The 23,575-nt window shown below is 45.2% G+C and overlaps 1 protein-coding gene across 4 annotated transcripts in view; it reads left to right on the top strand.

Moving 5' to 3' along the window:
- The first annotated feature begins 296 nt into the window (after positions 1 to 296).
- Positions 297 to 23,575, top strand: part of Nphp1 (nephrocystin 1) — a 40,937-nt gene continuing 17,658 nt past the window's right edge. For 3 of the 4 annotated variants that reach the window (XR_007211809.1, XM_048352317.1, XM_048352318.1), the window contains exons 1-12: positions 329 to 425; positions 3,018 to 3,091; positions 4,891 to 4,951; positions 5,934 to 6,058; positions 7,234 to 7,435; positions 9,189 to 9,290; positions 10,511 to 10,629; positions 11,358 to 11,400; positions 12,272 to 12,356; positions 14,152 to 14,246; positions 16,721 to 16,849; positions 23,169 to 23,243. Coding sequence is in view for 3 of the 4 variants with exons in the window: in XM_048352317.1 (XP_048208274.1) it covers positions 354 to 425; positions 3,018 to 3,091; positions 4,891 to 4,951; positions 5,934 to 6,058; positions 7,234 to 7,435; positions 9,189 to 9,290; positions 10,511 to 10,629; positions 11,358 to 11,400; positions 12,272 to 12,356; positions 14,152 to 14,246; positions 16,721 to 16,849; positions 23,169 to 23,243 (1,182 nt within the window). In the remaining variant the exon portion in view is untranslated. Of the gene's footprint in view, positions 426 to 3,017; positions 3,092 to 4,890; positions 4,952 to 5,933; positions 6,059 to 7,233; positions 7,436 to 9,188; positions 9,291 to 10,510; positions 10,630 to 11,357; positions 11,401 to 12,271; positions 12,357 to 14,151; positions 14,247 to 16,720; positions 16,850 to 23,168; positions 23,244 to 23,575 lie in introns of all 4 variants that reach the window. The other variant, XM_048352316.1, reaches the window with a different exon arrangement.

Genomic DNA, 23,575 nt, shown 5'->3' with positions numbered 1-23,575 from the left:
CGACGGCTGCTGTCAAGGGGGCCCTGCAGCTGCCTTGCCCCTGAGGTCACTTGTAAGGGGATCTTGTTGCCTTGCATGTTCATAAAATGCACTGGAGGAGGGAAGAGGGGGCGGAGGCTCGTTACTTACCGTGGCGTCGCGCGGGGAGGGCGCCCGCTCAGCGGTGGGACCGGCCGCGCTCAGGCCCAGCGCTCCCCGGGCAGGCGCCCGCGGCCTCAGGCGGCCCGGGTGGGCGGGGCCGGGAGGCGGGCGCCCGGGTGACGTCACGCGCGCGTCATCGCCCCGCGCCCCCGCCGCCGCGGTTTCCCTGACAACCCGCGGAGGCCGGGCGGGCGGGCGGCCCGTGGGGAGCGATGCTCGCCCGGCGGCGGCGGCGGGATCCCCTGCAGGCGGTGCGGCGGAGCGGCCGAGAGCTGAAGCTACAGGTGGGGGCCCGGCTCTGCGCGAGGGGGGCCGGGGCGGGCCGGGGGGCGGGGCCGGGGGCGCTCGCCTCGGCGTCCCCGACACACCGGGCGGGGGAACGTCCTTCCGGCGGCGGCCGTCCGCGGGCGCCCGGGCCCGGCCCGCCCCCCCCCACCCCCACCCCCGCCAAGCCTTCACCCAGTCCCCGTGGGCGCGGGTGCGGCTTCTGGCACCCACCCCGTGCGCGGCGAGGACCGGCCTTGGTGTCAGCTCGCTGAGCCCGGGACCCGACACGGCGCGGAGACGCGGGGAAGCCCCGGAGAAAAGTTAATTTGACGTGCACGCCGCTCCGGGCGCCCGAGAGGAGGATCTGGAGTCACACCGCCCGCGCAGACCCGGGGAAGACCGGCCCCGAGGCGGGGGCTGCTCCCGTGCAGCCAGGCCCGGCGCTTAGGGAAAGCAGGCTGTTGATAAAAGACCCCGCACGGGCTGGGAATACGGCCTAGAGGCCAGAGTGCTCACCTTGTACACATGACGCCCTGGGTTCGATTCCCCAGCACCACATATACAGAAAACGGCCAGGGGTGCTGTGGCTCAAGTGGCAGAGTGCTAGCCTTGAGCGGGAAGAAGCCAGGGACGGTGCTCAGGCCCTGAGTCCAGTCCCCAGGACTGGCAAAAATAAAATAAATAAAAATTAAAAAAAGACCCCACTCAACACGCTCCCAGGCTGGGTGTCCACGCTCACAGGAATCCACAGCATGCGGATCATTAAATACCGAGTCGGATCCACATATTACAATGCTAGCAACATGGCTTATAATGCAAAAATAGGATTCAACGATTGGTAAATTACAGTGAGATATGATACGGTGACCTAACCATTGTTAGAGATTTTAATGCGTTAAATATTTCTGACATGTTAAAGAATATATATAGCAATATATATGTATATATATATATGTCATAGGAAAGATACATAAGGAAACCTGCCATACCAAGATTGTATCTATATGGCAGAATGCTAATGACTATTGTTTTTCTTCTAGCTTTTAATTTTAATTGTTAAAGAAAACAAAACAAGACTACTATCAGGCTTATTCAAGCTGGAGACAGCTTGACTAGGAAACTTTGACCCCTTGAGAATCTAGACATGGTAATTCACTTGGATAGTATTAACCAGTTTTTCGTGTGCCACAGCAGACAGTTAAAGTGGGGGGAGGGGGAAGAGCAATAGATTTCCACATCAGGGGGTGAGGACTCAGTTTTTAATTTATGCAATTTTGCGCATAATCCTTGAATGATTGTAAATTCAAGAATAGAGGAAAAGCTAGTGGAATTTTATTTCTCTTTTTTCATTCACTTTGTCTTTTCAATACAATCTATAGGAGAGAAGTCAAAGATGTAAGTGCCTCTTTTGAGGGTTAATTAACAAAGTACCTGTAAGTACATTCCATACAGTGAATTCTGGGTAACAAGAATGATGAATAAATTAACACACAACAGTATGGAAGATTTGGGGGGCATGAGAGGGCTACTTACAAGCATATTCTTTTTTTTTTTTTTTTTGCCAGTCCTGGGCCTTGGACTCAGGGTCTGAGCACTGTCCCTGGCTTCTTCCCACTCAAGGCTAGCACTCTGCCACCTGAGCCACAGTGCCCCTTCTGGCCGTTTTCCATATATGTGGTGCTGGGGAATTGAACCGAGGAGAGCTTCATGTGTAGGAGGCAAGCACTCTTGCCACTAGGCCATATTCCCAGCCCTACAAGCATATTCTTGACTTCATTTATATACAGTTCAGGAGCAGGCAAAATGAATTCTTAATTAAAAAAAAACTAAGGGGAAAGAACACAAAGTCACAATGTCTGTGTGCCTATATGTGATCATATAAAATAATATCAATCAAAATGAACTCCAGGAAATGGAAAAAAAATCAGCCAGGTTTGTCTCTGGAGAGATAGGGCAGGAATATATTGGAAAAGGTATGAAGGAACTTTCTAGGGTAATTTTCATTTTTTTACTGAGGACTGAATCCAGAGCCTCACACATAATAGGCAAATACTCAGTAACAAGCTACATCGCCAGCTCTTTTGCGCGCGCACACACACACGTCCTGTTAACTTTTCCAGGACTGTCCTTTAACTCATGATCCTCTACCTTTACCTCCCTCTTGAGTAATTTTCTGTATTTTGCTAGAGGATTGAATTAAACCAGCGTAAGCATTTGTCAAAATGTGATAAGTGTAAGGTTTAGATTTGTATATCTCTTTTTTCACAAAGATTTGTGTATCTGTGTAAATTTTACAAGTATTAAACTCTAGTAGCCCTCAAAGTGTATTACTAACAGAGGGTATTGATGGCTGTAATCTATCTTGACATGCATGAAAAATAAGATGGACCGATGAATAGGTAGATTAAATAAATGTAGTAAAATGTTAATGGTAGGATCTAGATGGTGGGTATTTTCTGTGAAATGCTTTCAACTTTATTTGTACCTTTAAAATATTCATTTTAATAAACATATCTGAAAAGAATATTCATTTTATATTAGAGAAGAAAGATAAGTAAAATGTTATTCCTTATGGCATTATGATACTAAATTGTGTCTATTTGTTGTAGGTTGATAGTTTGCTTTCAGAGAGCCAATCACAAGGAGCTCTAGAGCCCAATAAAAGGCGAGATATTTATCAAAGGTAAAGTGAACTAAATTGCATGTGCTTTCTAGAAATGTCACTGATATTTCAATGAGTAGCATTTAATGCATAGAGATTATTTAAGGCTTTCTTTCTTTCCCTCCTGCTTCCTTCTTTCTTTCTTTTTTCTTCCTTCCTTCTTTTCTTTTTCTTTCTTTCTCTCTTTTTCTACTGTCCCTCACTCCTCTCCCTCTTTGTTTTTATAATTTCCAAAATGACAATAATAATGGTAAATACCTTTGAAGCAGCAGTGAGTGAAATTTCTTAGGATTATCCACATCTAACACGTCTATTGGAATGATACTATTAAATAAAGATTGTAAATATTAAAAAGATGCAAGTCAACTTGCATGCCTTTGTAAATAACTACGCTAGCATTGTACTATGTAATCTGAAAGCTTTTTAAAATCCATTTTCACTGTAACACGAGTTAATGCTTATTAGCTAAGTGAGAAAAAACAAGGTTTACTGAGGTTCGTTAAGTCTAGCATTACTTTCTAAAATGTTCTAACACATCAAGGTAGGAAGGTAACAAAAACCTGTTAAGGCAGTTAAGAAATCAGAATTTGGTGTAGCAGGGGAAGGCATATTCACTGCGAGGTCAGGAGAGGCACCGTGTGAATCCACTGCAATCAGATGTTAGACCTGCTCAATGCTGGCACGTGAATCTCGAGCCAGCCAGGCTGCCTGTGCTGGTGGGAGGGGCGTGCTGCGCTGTGCAGAGCTGCGCTGTGCTGAGCTGAGGAGGTGAGACTGTAGGTGTCTGTGCACACCGACCACCAGCATGCTGGGGGGGGGGGAGGGGGGGAGCCCTGGCTTTGGATAGGAAAGCAGCAGGGTCAATGCCACAGTCTGGTGTTTCCGCTTCTCTTTTTCTACCCCTTTCCCCTCTCCACAGCTTTATTTCATCTGCAAGTAACAAGAAGTGACTTTTTTTAAAGGGCCCTAAATACTGAAAAAGAATTGTATGCTTACTTGAAACTCTTTCGACATTAGCTGTAGCCCAGTTTTGCAGTTCTCACTTGGGATCTAAGACTTAAATGGCACTGTGTGAGCTGGGCGTGGAATGACAGCCGCGTCCCACTGCAGAATCCTGCCCGGTGCTCCCTGCCGTGGACTGAGCCTGCCACCTTTCCCAGGCTTCCCTTTTCCTAAAGCGGTAGGGGTTGATAGGAGGCCTCACTGAGACAGAGCCTGGGACCTCCTTGCCGTCATGCGTGGGACTCAGCGTGTTACTCCTGCTACCTCCAAGGCCAGTTCCTGCCTGACGGAACTGCAGAGCTGGGGATACCTTCCCTTGCAGCCATTGCTCTTCCTTGAGAAAGAGACGCCTGGAGCCAGTCACGGGAGCTTTCCAGAGCCTGGCTATAAGGGTCACCCAGTAGAGGTAGAAAAACAATTAGGTATTTATTTTATTTTATTTTATTTTTGCTGGTCCTGGGGCTTGAACTCAGGGAGGGCCTGGGTGTTGTCCCTGAGCCTCTCTGTGCTCAAGGCTAGTCCTCTACCACTTGGGCCACAGAGCCACTTCCAGCTTTCTCTGAGTAGTTTAATGGAGATAAGAGTCTTACAAACTTTTCTGCCTGGTCTGGCTTTGAACCATGATCTTCAGATCTCAGTCTCCTGAGTTGCTGTGATTACAGGTCTGAGCTACAGGAGCCTAGCTACATGTGAATTTTAATATTCATACAGTGGCTTATTGCCCTGCCTGCTCAGACGGTGAATGATTTTGTAAAATAGCTTTCCAGTTCTGCCAATAAAAAAATTCATCGTATTTTCTTTCTTTTTTAAAAATTTAGATGTATCCAGTTAAAACGGGCAATAGATGAAAATAAAACTGCTCTTCAAAAACTGAACAAAGTAAGTTACACTTGACCATATTACAACAAACAAACAACTCTTTTTCTACCAGTATTTTTGTCAAGTGGGAATGAACTCAAGTCAGTGGTCCCTGGGTTTACATTAGAGATGAAGTCGGCATGAGCTGCCTCAGAGCAGAAGAGCTCTGATTAGTTTACTCCAACGGAAGGCTCGGAAAATCCACAGAAAGGTATTTCAAATGCTTGTGTTGTGCACGTTGTGTGCATCACAGTTGGGAAGTGTTTTTGTTGTACTTCCACTGTGGGGAAGATGCTGTCTGGCCCTGAGGGTGAGTGGTAAAGGCTTATATCTTGTGGCAGCTCTAGCACCAATGACTGCAGAAACAGACAAGAAATGGCCCTGTCAGTCCCATCAGGATGTTCAAGGGAGCCTGAGCTTGAACTCACAGCAGAGATCACAAAGCACCGCACATAGAAGACCCCTGAACATCAACCCCCTGTCCAGATCAGAGCCCTTGCCTTGTATCTGAGCACCTGAATTTCTCCCGTCTTATTCCTGTTTCGTGGCGGAGGAAGTGAACATTCTCAAAGGGGAGGACATTTTGTCTCCCTGTCCGTAGTGGCCGAATGTGGGGCTGGCACTTGGCTTCTTGTCTCTAAGTTAGTCTTCTGTCCAGATTTGTCCCTAGGACTGGGGAGCTGCTGAACTCAGAAAGGAAACAAAGCAAACTAGAGAAGCCGAAAGAGTCTAAGTGTACTTCATTTACTTTCCCACTCAAATTGCATTTTCTAGGCTCTTATTTCTTTCCCGAGAGCAAGTCTAGTCTCATGTGCTAATTAGTTTGCCTTATAAAATACTTATTGGAGTTTTTGTTATCCTTTTAAAAAATATAATTGTCTAAAATGTAAATATAAATTGTCTAAAAATGTAATATAATTTTTAAACCACTAAAATAAATATAATGAGAGGAATACAGTTACAGTTAATTCTTTCAGTGAGACAGACCCATGTTCTCTCCTAGGCTGACGAAGCTGCACCTGTTGGGAACTATGAGCAGAGAAAGGAGGAGGAGCAGATGCTTCTGGACAGGCTCACCCTGCAGCTGCAGGAACTTGCTGTGGACATGAGCAGAGAGCCTACCAATGAGTACGCTCCCTCCCTCCCTCCTTCCTTCCCTCCTTCCTTCATTTTTAGGGTTTACCTTAAAGATAAAACTCACATGGACTATATATTCTGCCCACCTCCTTCCAGCCTTGTCTCGTACTTGTTTTCCCCAAGCTTTGCCCACCATTTAGCCACTGAACCTTGAACCTCCCTTTTCCTCTCTCCCTCTTTGGAGTCCTTGTTTTGCCTGACTCCCCTCCCCCCACAGGCACCCTGCGTTGAATATCCCTCATGGGATCCCTTAGGATCCATGTATTCCACCGTAGATGGTGGTACCTGGAGAACTACCCAGAATTCTCGCTCTCCTAGACTGTCTCCATGTCAGCTCCTTTGGGCAGAGAAGTGTGTCTGGTTTACCTTTGTTTCCCAGGGTCTCACATGACACCTGGCGTACAACCTCATTAGCATCATTCCTGGCTAGGAAGGAAAGCTTACTGTGGAGAGGAGTTGTTCGAAACACCACGCAACTAATAACAACCTATCCTTAGGACACCCTGAGGAAGTAGGCTCTCTTCTGACAACCAGTGAGAGAAGTGGAGAGCTGGTGGGAAACCTGCCCAAGGTAGAATAAGATAGAGTCAGACTTTACTCCCAGTGCCCGTGCCCTAAGCACCTCATAACACGGACGGAGCAACATTTGCTAAGTGAACGGTACAGGACTTGACTGTAGGTCTCCTTGCCTCAAATCCAGGGCAATGCTCAGATACCTCAGCTACTCTGTCACCCTTAGTCCTTCAAGTCACATATGCCCAGCTACATAGTAGGAACTATTACTTGTGACTCCAAATATGGAGCCATTCTTTTTCTTTCTTTCTTTTTTCTTTCCTTTTTTTTTGTTCAGGGTTGTGGGCCTTGAACCCAGGGCCTGGGAACTGTGCCTGAGTTTTTTCACCCAAGGATAGCATTCTATCACTTTGAGCCACAGTACCACTTCCAGTTTTCTGGTGGTTAATTGGAGATGAGAGTCTCACAGACGTTCTTGGTTGGGCTGGCTTTGAACCGCAATCCTCAGACCTCAGCGTCTCTCCTGAGCAGCTAGGATTACAGGCGTGAGCCAGAACCCAGTGGAACCACTCTTGTACATATGGACATTCCACCTGTATTCTGTTTGTGTTTGTGTTATTTTGTGGTCCTAATCCTAGAATTGCTTTCTGTAGAGCTGACACACTTCATGAGAACAAGGAAGATGATGACTCCCCCGGAGAGGATGACGAGGAAAGTGAAGAGAGCCAAGAAAGCAGTGGAGAGGAGGAAGATGAAGAAGAGGAGGAACAAGAGTCTCCCAAACAAGCAACAAGTCAACAATACATTGCTCTTGGAGACTTTACCGCCCAGCAAGCTGGAGATCTTACATTTAAAGTAGGTTGAATAACTTTGGAACCTGTCTTTGAGCAAATGAGCATACCTAACAGAGTAAGAAAGCTCTGCCTATATACTCATATTCCTAGTTGCTCTTTAAGACTGTCTCCTTAGATAAGTAACAATTACAACTTAGCAGCAGGAGTAATAATGAAATTCTGTTATTAAAGTTAGCTCTTCTAAAGCTTTTCAAAATAGCTTTGGTGTTGATAATTCCTGCTTATGGGTCAAGTTTTGTTGTTCATTTATTGACTGATTTAGCCAGTATTAGGGTTTCTCCTCTTGTTTGGCTTTTTTCACTCCAGGTTGGTACTCCACCACTTAAGCCCATACCCCTACTTCCAGCTGGTTTATTGGAGAACAGAGTCCCTAGAATTCATCTGTCTGCATTGGCTTTGAACCACAATACTCAGATCTCAGCTTCCTGGGTACTAGAATTACGAGTGTGAGCCTCTGGCACCCTTGTTTGTCGTATTTATAAAGCTATCTGTGTGTGTCAGGCAGTATCCCTAGTTCCAAAGTAAGAGGGGATGCTCTGTGCCGTTAAGAAGCACTTGTTGAGCTGGAGGAAGGTAACTCATGATGGTAATCCCAGTTCTTTTTTTTTTTTTTTGGCCAGTCCTACGCTGTGAACTCAGGGCCTGAGCACTGTCCCTGGCTTCTTTTTGCTCAAGGCTAGCACTCTGCCACTTGAGCCACAGCGCCACTTCTGGCCATTTTCTATATATGTGGTGCTGGGGAATCGAACCCAGGGATTCGTATATATGAGTCAAGCACTCTTGCCACTAGGCCATATCCCCAGCTCCCAGATTATTTTTTAATATGAAAACTAAACAACATAGAAAGTAATCATTATCTCATCACTGTTAGATCAGAATGTCTTGTCTTTTTCTTTATGCATGCATGTTCATCTGACTGCAGAGTTTCTTTTTCTTTTTTTTTGGCCAGTCCTGGGGCTTGGACTCTGGACATGAGCACTGTCCCTGGCTTCTTTTTGCTCAAGGCTAGCACTCTGCCACTTGAGCCACAGCACCACTTCTGGCCATTTTCCATATATGTGGTGCTGGGGAATTGAACCGAGAGCTTCATGAATACGAGGCAAGCACTCTTGCCACTAGGCCATATTCCCAGCCTAATAGTGCATATTCTAAGGATGGATTTTCTTTTAAATGTTCTCAGCAGTACTAAGTATTTGTTCTTCAAGGAGATTGTGTTTTGATACATGGATTGTTATACAGGACATGAGTTAGGGATTAACATATTGGGTAAATACTAATGTTGTTTGCAAATAGTGTTTATTTGACTTTTGTTTAATATAATAGATTTTCTTCTGGGATTTGATGTGTTGCTTCTGAGGGACATTAAAAATTAGACAATACTTTAATCATGAATCAAGTTGCTGGAATGAACATGGGGCCTTGAAAATGACCATGAAAAGTGACTCCGTTGCACATACTCTTCAGACATGTGCTGAGTGACCAAAGTGAATGATTCGTTTATAGTCACATAGATCTGGGGATAGTGCAGTAGGAAAGTTTTTGATAAGTTAGGATAAAGAATGGATTAAGAAAGACTGAGAGCTGGGGATGTAGCTCTGGGGAGGAGCACTTGCTAGCGTAGGTTCAAGGCCCTGGAGTCAATCCCCAGTGTCTCCCCACCAGAAAAGAAGCATCTATTCTGAAGTACTAGTCACAAAGTAATACACATGACTATTGAGTTTTATTGTAAAACTTTTACTTTGTTTTGCTTTAAGAAAGGGGAAATTCTGCTTATAATTGAAAAGAAGCCGGATGGTTGGTGGATAGCTAAGAATGCCCAAGGAAATGAAGGTCTCATTCCCAGAACATACCTGGAGGTTCGTGTTTGTTGTTTATGTCTTCCTGTCCTCCTACAAAGCCTTTTCATCCTTAATAGGACTCTAAGCTAAATTCTCCGTCACTTAATTGGTGCAGGAAGTCACCTGCTGGGTCTTCTAATGATCCTAACTGGCAAAAGGAAAGCAAGGCGAAGGACTCAGAAAGCTTCCAGATTGTGCTGCCACACTGGGTTGCAGAGGAAGAACAGGAGGAATGGTGGTACCCACCAGCACCTCTGCTGTGGTAGTCTACACACCCGTCTGTGCAGACCTGCCAGTCTGATCATTCCCCTCCGAGGACTACGTGTCTGCTTTATACCTTTATACAAGGCTTTGTACCTTTCTATTTTTATTGATTGTGCTGATGTACTCTCCCGTCTTCTATCATCTGAGCATAGCTGTTTTCCCCTCTATTTGCCAGTGCTGATTGTGAACAATCTTTCATAATTGCCAACATGATCCACAAATGCATCCCATTGTTTGAGTATGTGTTTACCACACTCCTAATGAGGCAGAGTGCTGCTTTTCTCTGCTTTGTAATTTGCCTTTGTAGTGTTTTGGTTATTTTTCCAAAGGAATCTTAAAAAAAAAAAACCAACCTTTTTTTTAACTATTATACTAACAAACATGTTACTCCTTAGAAATTTGTGTTAGGTGTTTCCTTTGCTGACATCCTGCTGGCTATTTTTTTACTAGCTAGGTTGTCAGTGTCTATTGGGGATATGGGTTTTGATAACATAATTGATTTTTTTTGGGGGGGGGCAGTCCTGGGGCTTGGACTCAGGGCCTGAGCACTGTCCCTGGCTTCTTTTCTTTTTGCTCTCTACCACCTGAGCCACAGCGTCACTTCTGGCCGCTTTCTATATATGTGGTGCTGAGGAATCGAACCCAGGGCCTCATGTATACGAGGCGAGCACTTTACCACTAGGCCATATCCCCAGCCCCTTGATAACATAATTGAAGAAGGGTTTCTTCATGCCAAGATTATTTTCTTCTAACGTTTTTATGTTTTTCTATTTGAGCAAATTCCACTTGGAATTTACCGTCCTTGCTGTCTCCCTTCACCTTCGTCGTATTCTCAAATTTCAGACTTATCACCCACATGTTGAAAAACGTTAGGCCCTTTTGTACCATCCTCCCGTCTTGCTTCAGTCCGGGTGTTTGTATTGGTTGATGTGTGCAGCAGTTGAAAAGTGCTTCCTGTGTTGATGGTTTCCCAGCCCTGTGATGGTGACGATCCCGAGTCCAGCGAGGAGCCCAGTGAGGACAGTGAGAAAGGCACTGACCAGGACATGGACGTGGAGGACGAGACCGCAGACGGAGCGGAAGTTAAGCAAAGGTACAAAGGTGTGAGAGGACAGCAGAGTAGCTCGAGGACACTTTTTTGTTATTGTACTCCTTTTAAAATTTTTTTACTTGTTTTTTGATGCCAGCCCTGGGGCTTGAACTCAGGGCCTAGGCACTGTCCCTATGCTTTTTCCACTCAAGGCTAGCACTCTGCCCCTTGAACCACAGTTCTACTTCCAGCTTTTTAAGAATGTTTAATTGGGACTAATCTGATGGGCTTTCCTGCCTGGGCTGGCTTCAAACCACGATTCTCACATCTCAGCCTCTTGAGTAGCCAGGTGTGAGCCACTGGTGCCTGGCTGTCTTTGCTGTTTTTAAAACAGGGCTTCATTATGTTAAGGCAGGCTCTAACCTGCTGATCCTCCTGCCTCAGGCCCCCAAGGGCTAGAATTAAACCACCTGATGGGCAGGAAACTTTATAGAGCATTATTTATTAAGTGTAGGTATGTCACTCACAATTATAATAAATTATACCCAATGAGCCTTTTCTGAAATAGAGACAGCTTACACCTTGAGAGCTTTTTCTGTTATTCTTTTCCTAGAGATCACTACTACTTTAATGATGAGATTCTTTTTAGTGCCTTGAGTTCTAGCTTGGCGTCTGGAGGACTTGCGGGTGGGTGATTGTGTACTCTGACCTTTGATGAGTGACCACAAGTGCCCCAGTGAGCGGACAGTCTAGCCCGTCCCTGAACGCATGTCATCATTTCCTCTCCCTAGAACTGACTCCCACTGGAATGCTGTTCAGAAAGCTGTCTCCGAGGTTGGTATCACCGTCTTACCGCCTTGTTGTGGATGAGTTCACATTGAAAACAGAATGTTGAGTAGCAGACAGAATGGACGGCGGATCGGGCGCGGGGTGGGGGCCGTGCTGGTGCGGAGGGCCGAACGGGCGCGGGGTGGGGGCCGGTGCGGGGTGGGGGCCGTGCTGGTGCGGAGGGCCGAACGGGCGCGGGGTGGGGGCCGGCGCGGGGTGGGGACCGTGCTGGTGCAGAGCGGCGGAGCAGCGGAGCCACTGCTCCCAGCCCTGCCGCGCCCATCACCACCTCTCCCTGGGCCTTGGGACACAGAGGCGCCATGCTTGTTCATAGTAGAACTGAAGACTTGCAGTTCTTCTCATTGATACCAGGTGAATATCTGGTACTTTGGGGGAAGACTGATGCTAAATGTCAGTTACCATCAGAAAAGTCAGAAATACCCCAAATCTTATAATTTAAAAAAGGATGAAGCAAATGAAAATATTCCCTATCCCCTTGTAATAATCACCAGAGCGGTTTTGTAAGAACCCTGCCGGCCTCTTTTCTCCGTCTGCTGGCTTGTGAGGCCGTGCCTGTTCACAGACACAGGACACCTCCTGGCTAGTGCGTGGGCCCTGTGAGCCGTGGGCACGGTAGCTCGCGCATCAGGTGGCAGCCCCGGCGCGGGCCCGGGTGGGATGTAGAGGCACAGGAGGTACATAAGGTAGCTGCTCTGAGACACAGCTCTGCAGCCCAGGTCTTTGGGACAGGCTCTTCCGAAGGATAGCGTCCTTGCAGAAACGGGGGTTCACACTGAGCTATTTTAAATACCCTGGGAAGACAAGGAAACAGACATGAAAACAAGCAAATGGATTTCATTTTGGCTCTCTTCTGCAGATAAACACAGTGGATGTATTGACCACAATGGGGGCGATTCCCGCCGGGTTCAGGCCTTCCACCCTCTCCAGGCTGCTGGAGGAAGGTACCACGCACAATTGTAGCTAAGAAACGAAGGTTGTTACAGCCCAAGCAGTATGAGGACACGGCCGAACCTCACCACCTTGACTGGGTCACGGTCATCTTCTTTTGGTGCTCATCTGCTCATCTCTCTTTTTTTTTATGATCCTGGGGTTTGTGTGCTAGGTAGGCACTCTACCATTTAAGCTACTCCCAGACCCCTTTTTACTTTAGTTATTTTTTCATTCAGGGTCTCACTTTTTACCCCAACTGCCTTAGACCATGATCTTTCGACGTATGATGGTGTGTAATTGTGAGTCACCTGTAATACCCCACTTACTTATTGAGCAAGGCTTTTCTTATTGTTTTCCTGAGCTGGACTGTGATCCTTCCTATCTGTGCTTCCTGAGTGGCTGGGATTACAAGGATTAGCCATCACACTAGACCCAGCAGTTCCCCTTTCTTCATCCTCCCTGTGGCGGTCAGCAAAGCTCCCTGAACCTATCAAAGGCCAGTCTGTTGACTTTTGCTCTGGTTTCTGGCTCCTTTCTTCTTTCAGAAATGTGACTCCCTTCTCTCTCAGCCTTTTGTTGTATCTTCAGCCTCCATCATCAGCTTCCCCTCCTACTTCATTTCCCCATCAGTGTCACCAGGCCACCAGGTGCCACAGTCTAAGAACCAGCCCACACTGGGCACTCACGGCTCACGCCGGCAATCCTGACCACTTGAGAGCCTGAGATCTGAGGGTCTTATTTCCGTTTGACCATCCAGAAACTAGAAGTTGTAGACTACCAGCTGTGAGCAAAAAAGCAAAGGGAAAGCTAAATGTGTGGAGTTTAAGCTCAAGTCCCAGAACCAGCACAAAAAAAAAGGAAGGAAGGAAGAAAAAGAACCATCCCCGAACTCCATCCCATTCTAGCCAAAACTCCTTTGTCTGCCCTTCTTTATAGCAAGACTTTCTACTTCCTACTTGTACTAGTATTTTATAGCTTTTATCTACAAGCTCATTTTAAAGAGGAACTGAAGGTTAGTGCACCTGACCAGTTCAGTGATCCATCATAGGGGTATTCAGAGGTTGCCTCTGCTGGAAGGTTCTTCCCTGAAATGTCCAGGTCCTTCCCATCTTTCTCTCAGGGGAAGTCCACCTTCCCAAAGATGCCCACCTTGGGAACTGTAGTTCTGCCCTACTCCTATTCACTTGAGCAGCCTTAGTAGCTTTTACTTGTCTTCTTAGTTCTTGTTGTTTTCTTCAATCCACTGGAAGCTAACGGGGGCAGAGACCTTACTCCCCAATTCACCATTGTATTTCTAGCTCCTAGCCCAGCACTCGATAGAGCAGGGACAAATTCTTTCTTGAATCAAAATGTAATTTTATATGAAGTATTCTTTATAAGTAAGCTATGGAAGAGTAATACATTTTTATGCTAAGAGACAAAGCTAAGAAGTTTTGTATTATTTTCTACAATCGCTACAAAGTACTTACAGTTTTCTCCATTTTTACCAAAGTATTGGAATGCGCCATTATTATGAGGCATGTAATTGGCCTAAAAGTCTTCAAGAGCTTTCTTATAGCTGCCCTAACATGATCGTTTATCAGTTTGTAGCTTTATATCTTGTACTTTAAAAAATTACTTAAAACGTCTGTATGAGCAAGGCAAGCTGTTTTCAAAATTGAGCACCCAGTGGGCAGCGTGGCATTTTGGAAATGTTTGCTTCCTAAGTGGGTTGAACAACACTATGGAATTAGGGGTGTGTTGTGGGGGGGGGAAGGAGTAGGGCTGAGTTTCATTCCTCTTTTGTGAGGAAAATTATTTTTCCAGGAAATCAGTTTCGAACAAGTTACTTCTTACAACCAGAGCTCACCGCATCCCAGCTGGCCTTCCGAGATCTACTGTGGGATGCCGAAGCCGGCACCGTAAGTACAGTGACCATCGCGGAGGCGCAGATGAGATCACCGCGTCTCCGGGCCTCGTCCTGGTGCAAGTACAGAGTCCAGTGTAAATTGATAAGTGCATTTGATTCTGTATTATAATTTTGAAACAGTGGTATTTTCATAGCTAAGGCAAAACTTGGGCGGGCACCTACTAGGTTTCTTTCTTAATGATTCTTTCCTCAGTTTCTTCATTTATGAAAAGGGGTTGATAGTACTTTCAACACCAACTTGTGAGAATTCCGTTGTGTGTGTGTGTGTAAAGACGTGGAACAATGCGTGGCACATGGGAAGAGCTCAGTAAATGTCAATCAGTGCCACGGTCTGGATAAGCGTTCCCCGGAGGCCTCGGTCAGTTTCCCAGCTCCTGGTGGAAGTTTCAAGAGGCAGGGCCGAGTGGAAAGGAGCACCTTAAAAGGGTGAGCCCTTGCAGGGGAGACCGAGTGCCCAGCCCCTCTCCTCCTCAGGCTCCCCAGCTCTCACAAGTGAGCATGTCTCCTAAGCGATGCTCTGCCTCCGCCCAGGTCCATCAGCACTGGGCCAGCCGACCACGGGCTGAAACTCCAGCTTGAACTAGCTCCGGCATTTCTCCTCGCAGTGGAGAGCTGACGGATACAGCCAGCTATTACTATCATCCTCCTCCTCCTCATCGGTTGTCGTGGTATCATTTCATTAAGTAGGAATGAGTACGTTGGCAGAACTTGGTGATTTGCACTTGAAAGTAGCACTAAGAATAAAGGATTCTTTGTGTGCCAGTATTTGAAGTAGGAGAAACTCTTCATGGCTGCAGGTGTGGCTCAGCAGTAGACTGCCTAGGGAGTATGAGGCCCTGCGCTCACACTGAGCACTGTCAAAAAAGAGAAAGCCACACAACACTCGCACTTTCCGTGACTTTGTATGTGTTTCTAGCAGATGGAAACTATCTTAGAGCACATCACTGCTCTCTTCCTTTCCCACAGCCTTCGGGTTAGAGCACGGGAGAGTGGGGTCAGGGCTTGTGAAAGCTTAGCGTCCTTCCCGTCAACCCCGTCCTGGCCTGGAGCGTTCTGAGCATGAAGTGTCTTGTGTTGCAAGTCATCATCGAGCATATTGTGTTCTGTCTGGCTAATATACTATAATTGAAGAAAATGTCATTTAATTGTGTGAACTTCTTATACTCAGAGAACTAAATATTCCGCTTTCATTTTTAAAATTAGAAACATAGTAAGCTATTAGACATTACCTAACTAAGGTTGTTGGTGGAATTATTTTGCTTATTGGTTGTTTTCTGTGCATGTTTATGCTAGTACTGGGGCTTGACCTCAAGGCTTCTCACTCAGCTTTTTTATTCATGACTATTGTTCTACCCCTGGAGCCACACTTCTACCTAGTCCATGGTCTTAACAATAAATAAACACTGCCAATTTATTCCTTTACAAGCTGTGAGTACAGACCCATCTAAGGCAAATCTGAATCTACATAAGGAGCCAAGGAAGCATGGAGATCATTTCTTAGCATCCACACAAGAAGAGGAGTTAGGTGCATGAGATCAGTGCTCTGTGTCTTGTTTTATTTCTTTTTTTTTTTTTTTTTTTTGGCCAGCCCTGGGGCTTGGACTCAGGGCCTGAGCACTGTCCCTGGCTTCTTTTTGCTCAAGGCTAGCACTCTGCCACTTGAGCCACAGCACCACTTCTGGCCATTTTCTGTATATGTGGTGCTGGGGAATCAAACCCAGGGCCTCATGTATATGAGGCAGGCACTCTTGCCACTAGGCCATATCCCCAGCCCCTGTCCTTGACCTCTTTTGCTCAGGGCTGATGCTCTATGAGCCATAGCTCCACTTCTGGCTTTTTAGTGGTTAACTGGAGATAAAGAGAGTCACAGATTCATTTATTTATTTATTTTGCCCAGGCTAGCTTTGAACTGTGTTCCTCAGATCTTAGCCTCCTGAGTAGCTAAGATTACAGGCTTGGTCTATCGGCACCTGGCTTTGTGTCTTGGTTCTGCTGTAGTCATTGTCTAAACTTGCACACATTCCATCATGAGAAATTGGAACAAAATCATTTCACGATCAGGTCATGTAATCTGCCTATTATTTCTGCCTCTTCACTGTAGTACTTATTTATTTATTGTTTGTTTTGTTTTTTTGCCAGTCCTGGGGCTTGAACTCGGGGCCTGAGCACTGTCCCTGGCTTCTAGCACTCTACCACTTGAGCCACAGCACCACTTCCGGCTTTTTCTATATATGTGGTGCTGAGGAATCAAACCCAGGGCTTCATGTACGCCAGGCACGCACTTTACCACTGGGCCACATTCCCAGCCCCCATTGTAGTTTTTAAGTAGTTAGAAAAAAATGCAAGTATCTCAAAGACAACTTTATGACAATTTGCCTGTAATTACTACTTTTGACTTTGAGTAAACAGAGTATTGGCATTTTTCTCATATGTGTGTGCTGGTGTAAAACATTTCCTTTCTTGCAGATTAGGCCAAGGCCAAGCCGCGTCTCGCTGACCATGACCCTGTGGAGCTGTAAGGCGATTCCTCTCCCTGGACCCAGCCTTCAGGTGCTCAGCAGACACGTCCGCCTCTGTCTGTTCGATGGCAGTAAGGTGAGCACCCTCCCGTTCAGGTGGACATTCACTCTGTTCCGTGTAAGCAGATAGTACCTTAGATACAGATGTTGTGTAGTATCTGTTTCAATATCTTAGGTATCTTTTCTATTCTCCTTTTGACCTATCTTAGTTACCATGTATATATATAAAGTAGGCTTCTTGTAGAGAGCATATAGTTGGGTCTCACGCGCTGATTTTTACTTGCATTTCCCCAATAATCTAGTACATGTTGGATATCTTCCTGTGTACATACAACACACATACATATGAATGTATTTACCTTATAGGTAACACATTATAAGGTAAATATATATTTTAAGGTATTATAAGGTAAATATATATATATTTTTTCTTATATGTATTTACCTACACCAGTTCTTAGGACATAGGGGAGGCCCCTGGTTTGTTTAGTTGCCGAGCATGTGATGTTTGTACATCACAAATAACCCACCAGATCCTTAGATTTTTTTTTCACCTGTAGAAAGTACTCTGCTTAGATAGAAATTTATAACAACTATTTAAAAATCACTGACTAAGCTACCAACATAAGAATCTTGAAATCGAAGAATATATTGAACTTGAAGACAGTAGAAAGGAGGAAAGAATAAAGGTAAGAATAGAAATTAGTTAAGTAGAAAACAGATGAACAAAAGAGAAAAGGCCAAAAAGATAAAAGTTTACAAGGCAAGCTCTCTTGCCACTAGGCTATATCCCCAGCAAAGATAAAAGTTTATCCTTTGAAAAAATTAATAAAATAGAAATATGCCTAATGAAACAGACTAAGAAATTTTTTCGGAGACAGAAAGAAAATGAATGACTTACATCTGACATAAAAGCAAGGATATTACCATGGACCCTTAAGACAGTAACAGGACAGCACAGAGATATTATAACCAACTTTATACCAATAAGTTTGGAAGCACTGATAGATAATTTCCTGAAAAAACATAATTTACTAAAACAGACATAGGAAAAAATGAGTACTCTGTTGAAGAAATGAAAACTTGCTGAGAAGCAGTGGTTCACTCCCGTAATCCTAGCTACTCAAGAGACTGAGAGCTAAGGACCATGGCTCAAAAAGAGTCAGGACAGAAAAATGATCAATTCTCTTATCTCTGGCTAACCAGAAAAAAAAAGAGATCAGACTTTACACATGACTCAGCAGTAGAGCCCCAACCGCGAGTGGGACAGCTAATCGAGAGCGCAAGGCTGGGAGTTCAGCTCCTGATATTGGCATCAGAAGAAAAAGAAAGAACGAAAAAAAAGAAAAAGAAAACTTAAGATTCTTCTCAGAAAGGTTAAGTCAAAGCCCAAATGGCGTCACTAGTGATTTCCTAAACATTTCAGAAAGAGACAACACTAATCTCACTCAAATTCTTCCAAAGAATAAGGAGAACCTGCTTTCCAACAATTTTATAAAGCCAGGTAAAACATGATACCAAAATATGAAGAAAGAAAAATTACAGTACCCCTTCCCTTATGGATATAGAAACTAAGTGCACAAAAGGTTGTCAAAATCAGCCTACGAAAAGGACACTATATCAGACTAGTTGCATCATCTTTCAAGAGCACAAATATATACACCTGTGTAGCCAACATTTAACATTTGAAAATCCATCCACAGTGGTACTTTGCCACATTCGTAGGACAGAGAAAGGAAACCGTGGGACCATTTCCACACCTACAGAAAAAAGCATGTGGCACATTCCCCTGGGGGCTGTGGTACAGTGTCATGGCCAAATGGCAGCCAAGTTTCATCTCCGAGAGAGGGACTCGACCCCACCTGCTTTCCTCACCAGTCAGTTTAAAGAATGAGAAGCATCAGCAGCAGAGAAGCCATGGGTACAACTTAGGGGAGGCGCGGGAGGCGACCGATGGCATGTGGAGAGAGCAGTGCTGAGCACAGCAGGCGTGCTCTGCAGGATGGGCGGCTCCCTGGGGGCGGGAGCGCCAGCACTGGACGAGGAGCACGCTTGGAGTTGACACGGGATCGCTTTTGCTCATACAGAGTGTACTTAGGATTCCCAGAATAAGAAGAAAGTCTTCCAACTGCCTGCCCGCTTGCCTGCCTTCCATCCGAGCTCGGAGTTTCCATCGTAATCCTCACTTCTACACTGCGCCAAGCACTGCTCTAAATGAGCCAGTAGGTGTCACCAGTGACCAAAAAGAGATGATTCCCCCCCCCCCCCCCTTTTTGAGCCTAGGTTGTCCTCAAACTCATGATTCTCCTCCTGCCTGAGCCCTCCTCAGCCTACCACCATGCCCAGCTTAGAATTTGATTTTTTAATAGCATATTAACATAGTAGGACTTATTTTTATGTCAAAACCGTAGAAGCGAATTTATAAAACTAACTTGTGTCATAGTTACAAATTGAGCTGTTATATAGAATATTTAAATGTTTGGTATCTAAGAATGTCTGTTTCTCCTTCATTCAGAAGGATCTTTTCATGAGATATAGAAATGCTCTTTTAGCTCTTGAAAGGTACGACGCCATTTCCTTCTGGCCGCTGTGGTTTCTGATGGGAAATGCATTGCCATTCAAGCTGTTTTGGGGGGGGGGGGGCGCTCTTTGAGTGCTTTCAACGTGTGCTCTTTCTCTTCATCTTCAGAGGTTTATGTTATACCTGGAGTGAGTTTCTTGGGTTTACCTAGTTGGGATTTGCCCACCATCTTAAATCTGCATGTCAAATTGTCATTATTTCCTAGTGTTCTCTTAGCTTCAAGCTCTGCTGTCCTGTGGGACTCTGATGACACAAGTGTGAGAGCTTTTGCTAAAATCGCACAGCTACCTGAAGCTCTGTTGTTTGCTTGCTTGCTTCCATCTATTTTACATTCAGGTAGCACAGTTTCTTCTTTCCCATCTTGAAGCTCACTGATTATTTTCTCTTGCTGCTGTGTGTATCCAGTGACTATGATATTTGGTTTTGTTTTGTTGGTCTGGTTGTTTTATCTTTCACTTCTAGTATTTCTACTTGGTTATTCTTCATAGTTTTTATTTCTTTTTTGAGGTTTTCTTACTGACTTCCTAAGACTTTATACTTATTTCTATAATGTAAATTTGTTTCAGGCACAGTGAAGTTATCTGAATCCCTTTTTTTTTTTTTTGCCAGTCCTGGGGCTTGGACTCAGGGCCTAAGCGCTGTCCCTGGCTTCTTCCCACTCAAGGCTAGCACTCTGCCACTTGAGCCACAGCGCCACTTCTGGCCGTTTTCTGTATATGTGGTGCTGGGGAATTGAACCCAGGGCCTCATGTATATGAGGCAAGCACTCTTGCCACTAGGCCATATCCCCAGCCCTGAATCCCTTTATTTATGGGCTGTTTTAAAATCATTGCCAGTAATCCCTTCATCTATTTTTGTCTCAGTGTTGGTGTCTATCGAATGTCTTTCTGATTCTGTGTGGGGCTCTTAGTTCCTGTAGAGTGAATGGTGTTTATTGAGCCCTGGCCGTCTTAGGTGTTAGATCTTGAGTCTCCACCTCTTATTTGAAGTTCTGTTTCGCACAGACTTCACACTGTGCTGACAGAGAAACTGGTGCTAGCTATGTCACTGCTGTCCAGTTCAAGTGAAGTTTGGGGTCCCCGCTTGGCCTCCGCTCACACCCTGGGGAGAGGGGTGCTTGCTTCCTTCTGGGCGCTGAGGGCTGCTCACATGGTCCCAGGCCACCCCTGACGGTGCCCACTGAGCATTCCTGGGGTTCTGTCGTCCCTTGCAAATCCACCTTCCCTTCTCCACTCCCAGCATTACAAAGAAGATTTGTGAGCTTACATAAAAAGAATGCAAACAGAAACTGAGCTTAATTAATAATATGCGCGGTGAAGCATTTCCAGAGAAAGTCAGTCACGTCTGTAAGTCTGCAGCGGTCAGAATCCAAGGCGAGTGGTGGGTGGCTGGGTAGTGAGGGATGAGCACCGGGGGAGGGCTGAGCGCGGTGCTCACTGGGAGGGAGGGCTTCTGAGCTTCCCTGGTATGGCTCACAGTCAGTCACCACCACCTGTTTCACCCGTGTAAGACTGAATTGGTCCTGGGGCGCTGGTGGCTCACCCCTGTAACCCTAGCTACTCAGGACACTGAGATCTGAGGATTTCAGTTAAGAGCTAGCCTGCACAAGGAAGTCCACGAGACGCAACTCTAACCACCAAAAAAGCCAGAAACTGAGCTGTGGCTCAAGTGGTAGAGCACCACATTTTGTTTCATTCGTTTGTTTTATTCTAAATTTTGGTTTGTTCATTGTACATGGCTCAATTTTTAGTGCTGTCATATTTTATAAAGTAGTATCAAAACCCTCAGCAGTGGGCTGGGAACATGGCCTATTGGTAGAGTGCTTGCCTCATATACATGAAACCCTGGGTTCAATTCCTCAGCACCACATATATAGAAAAAGCCAGAAGTGGCGCTGTGGCTCAGGGGCAGAGGGCTATCTTTGAGCAAAAAGGAAGCCAGGGACAGTGCTCAGGCCCTGGGTTCAAGCCCCAGCACTGCCAAAAAAAAAAAAAAGTTCAGCAGTTTACTTTTTTGCCTCAACATTGTGGACTTTGGTACTGGTCATTCTTTTTAATTGCTGAATAATCTCCATCCTTCACCATGTAGATATACCCCAGTTTTGCCTAGCCCTTCTGCTGAGGACTATGCTTCCTGCTGCAGTCTTTGAGTGGAACTGTGTGAGAAGAAGGGCTTTAGAGATGTCCTCACAGGCTTCTGGGTGGTGGAGGTGAGCACCTTCGGGTCTCATGGAATACCAAACTGCCCTGCAGAGGGGCCGGGTCCTCCAGTTCACACCTTCTCTGGCAGTGTGTCTCCACATCCCAGCCACCACCTGCCGTTGTCGTGAATATGAGATGAAACTTGATTGTGCTCTTGTGTTTCATTTCTCTTGATTCCCATTGAATTTTTAGGTGTCTTTATGCATACCTCTAGTGCTGTTTGCTGATTGAAATCTTTGGATATGGTTTGAATCCTTAATTATTTCATCCTTGCAAATTGGCTTTGTGCAGAAACACAGTGTTGTTCCGAGCCCACCGTTCACCTTCTGTCTGCACATCGCTCTCGTGTGTAGTGACCTGTGAGTCAGGAAAGCTGTAAAATTATCCTGAGTCCAAACAGCAGCTCCAGAACTCACTGACTAGATAAGAGCAGGAATACTGTGGGGTTTCAACTTGTATTAGAGCAAAGCACTTCTTGGGTGTTAGAAAGCCCAAGAAGGACTTTCGAACCGTCTTCTTAGCCCGGCGCCAGTGGCTCACACCTGTAATCCTAGCTGCTGAGGAGGCTAAGATCTGAGGATCATGGTTTGAAGCCAGCTGGGGCAGAAAGTTTGTGAGACTCTTATCTCCAATGAACCACCAAAAAGAAGCGGAGCCATGGCTCAAATGGCAGAACACCATCCTTGAGCAAAACAGCAAAGGAACAGCCCCCAGGCCCTGAGTTCAAGCCCCAGGCCCAGAGTACAGACACACACACACAAAAAGCAGTGCTGCCTTAATCACCAGATAATAATCAAGAGAGTCCAGATTGAGAACATATAACATTTTGGGAAATGTTAAGTAAATAAGTAACGTTAGTCATTGAAGATTTTTGTTTATGGAAACAACTCAGTTGCCCATGCAGTCCTAGATGCCTTCTAACAGAGAGGTGGACATTAAATTAAATCTGAACTAATGTGACACATTTGAGATTGCTTTTCATTGTTTCTGAAGCTTAACTCTAAAATAATTATAATTATTAGCTAAAATAAAATAAAAATGATATATTATTGGTTCCTCTGCAAGAATTTGAACTGTCTGTGGCAAGTTTGGGCTTCTTTTGTTTTTCATTGTTTTATATAAATTATAGTGTGAGCTTTTGTAAGTGGTGGGAAGAATGCAATTTATTGGCCTTTAGAGCTAAGAGAAAAATATAACTCTGTATCATAGCTGACTGAATGCCCATCTTAATGACAGGGTGATGTACTGCATAGAGTGCTTGTCTGGGTTGCAACTCTTAAAAGGCCATTTTGACCCAAATTGTTGCTTGCTTTTCCAGCAAATAGTAAATATTTTACTTAAATAATTTGTTACTGGTCCACAGTCCAAGTCTGAATTCATCAGTTCCTTTGTTTTTTATTGGCAAATATTTAAAACTTGTTTTGCACTAAGTATTTCACAAGTTACAAGTTTCCTGCACCTGATGTGAAGTAGAAGGTAAGGGTCCCCCCTCCCTGGGTGCCCGCCCCAGAACGGCAACCCTCACTGACTGGGCTTGAAAATGATTATTAAAATTAAACAACAGCAACAAACTCTCTGCGGCATGATTTCAAGGGAGAAAAATCTCATTTCAGGTTTTGAGCAACATTCACACAGTCAGAGCCACGTGGCAATCTAAAAAGCCCAAAACCTGGACCTTTTCTCCCCAGGTAAGTGATCTGCTAGACAGTGGGATAGACGTGAACTTCAAAGAGGAAGCCAGCAGAGTGCAGGCAGTTAGCACCAAATGCATGGGGCTGGGTTTAGACCTTTAGACTTTGATAAAAATGACTCATGCTTCTGACTCCCCAAAGTTACAATGCCTATGAATCATCGCGTTCAATGGATTTCAATTTTAGGAAGTGCTCCTTTGATGGAAAATGAAAAGAAGAAGATAAAATGTAGGGGTGAGGTGTTTTTTCAGGAGCGAAACCTGCCAACAGCTGATGACTGGTATTTTCCTCAGATCAAATCAAAGGTGGTGGCTAGGGGGCTTGGTGCC

This window comes from Perognathus longimembris, chromosome 8 (genome assembly GCF_023159225.1).
Source record: "Perognathus longimembris pacificus isolate PPM17 chromosome 8, ASM2315922v1, whole genome shotgun sequence".
Taxonomy (NCBI): domain Eukaryota; kingdom Metazoa; phylum Chordata; class Mammalia; order Rodentia; family Heteromyidae; genus Perognathus; species Perognathus longimembris.
The sequence above is the reverse complement of the archived record's forward strand: the minus strand, read 5'-3'. Positions and strand labels throughout refer to the sequence as shown.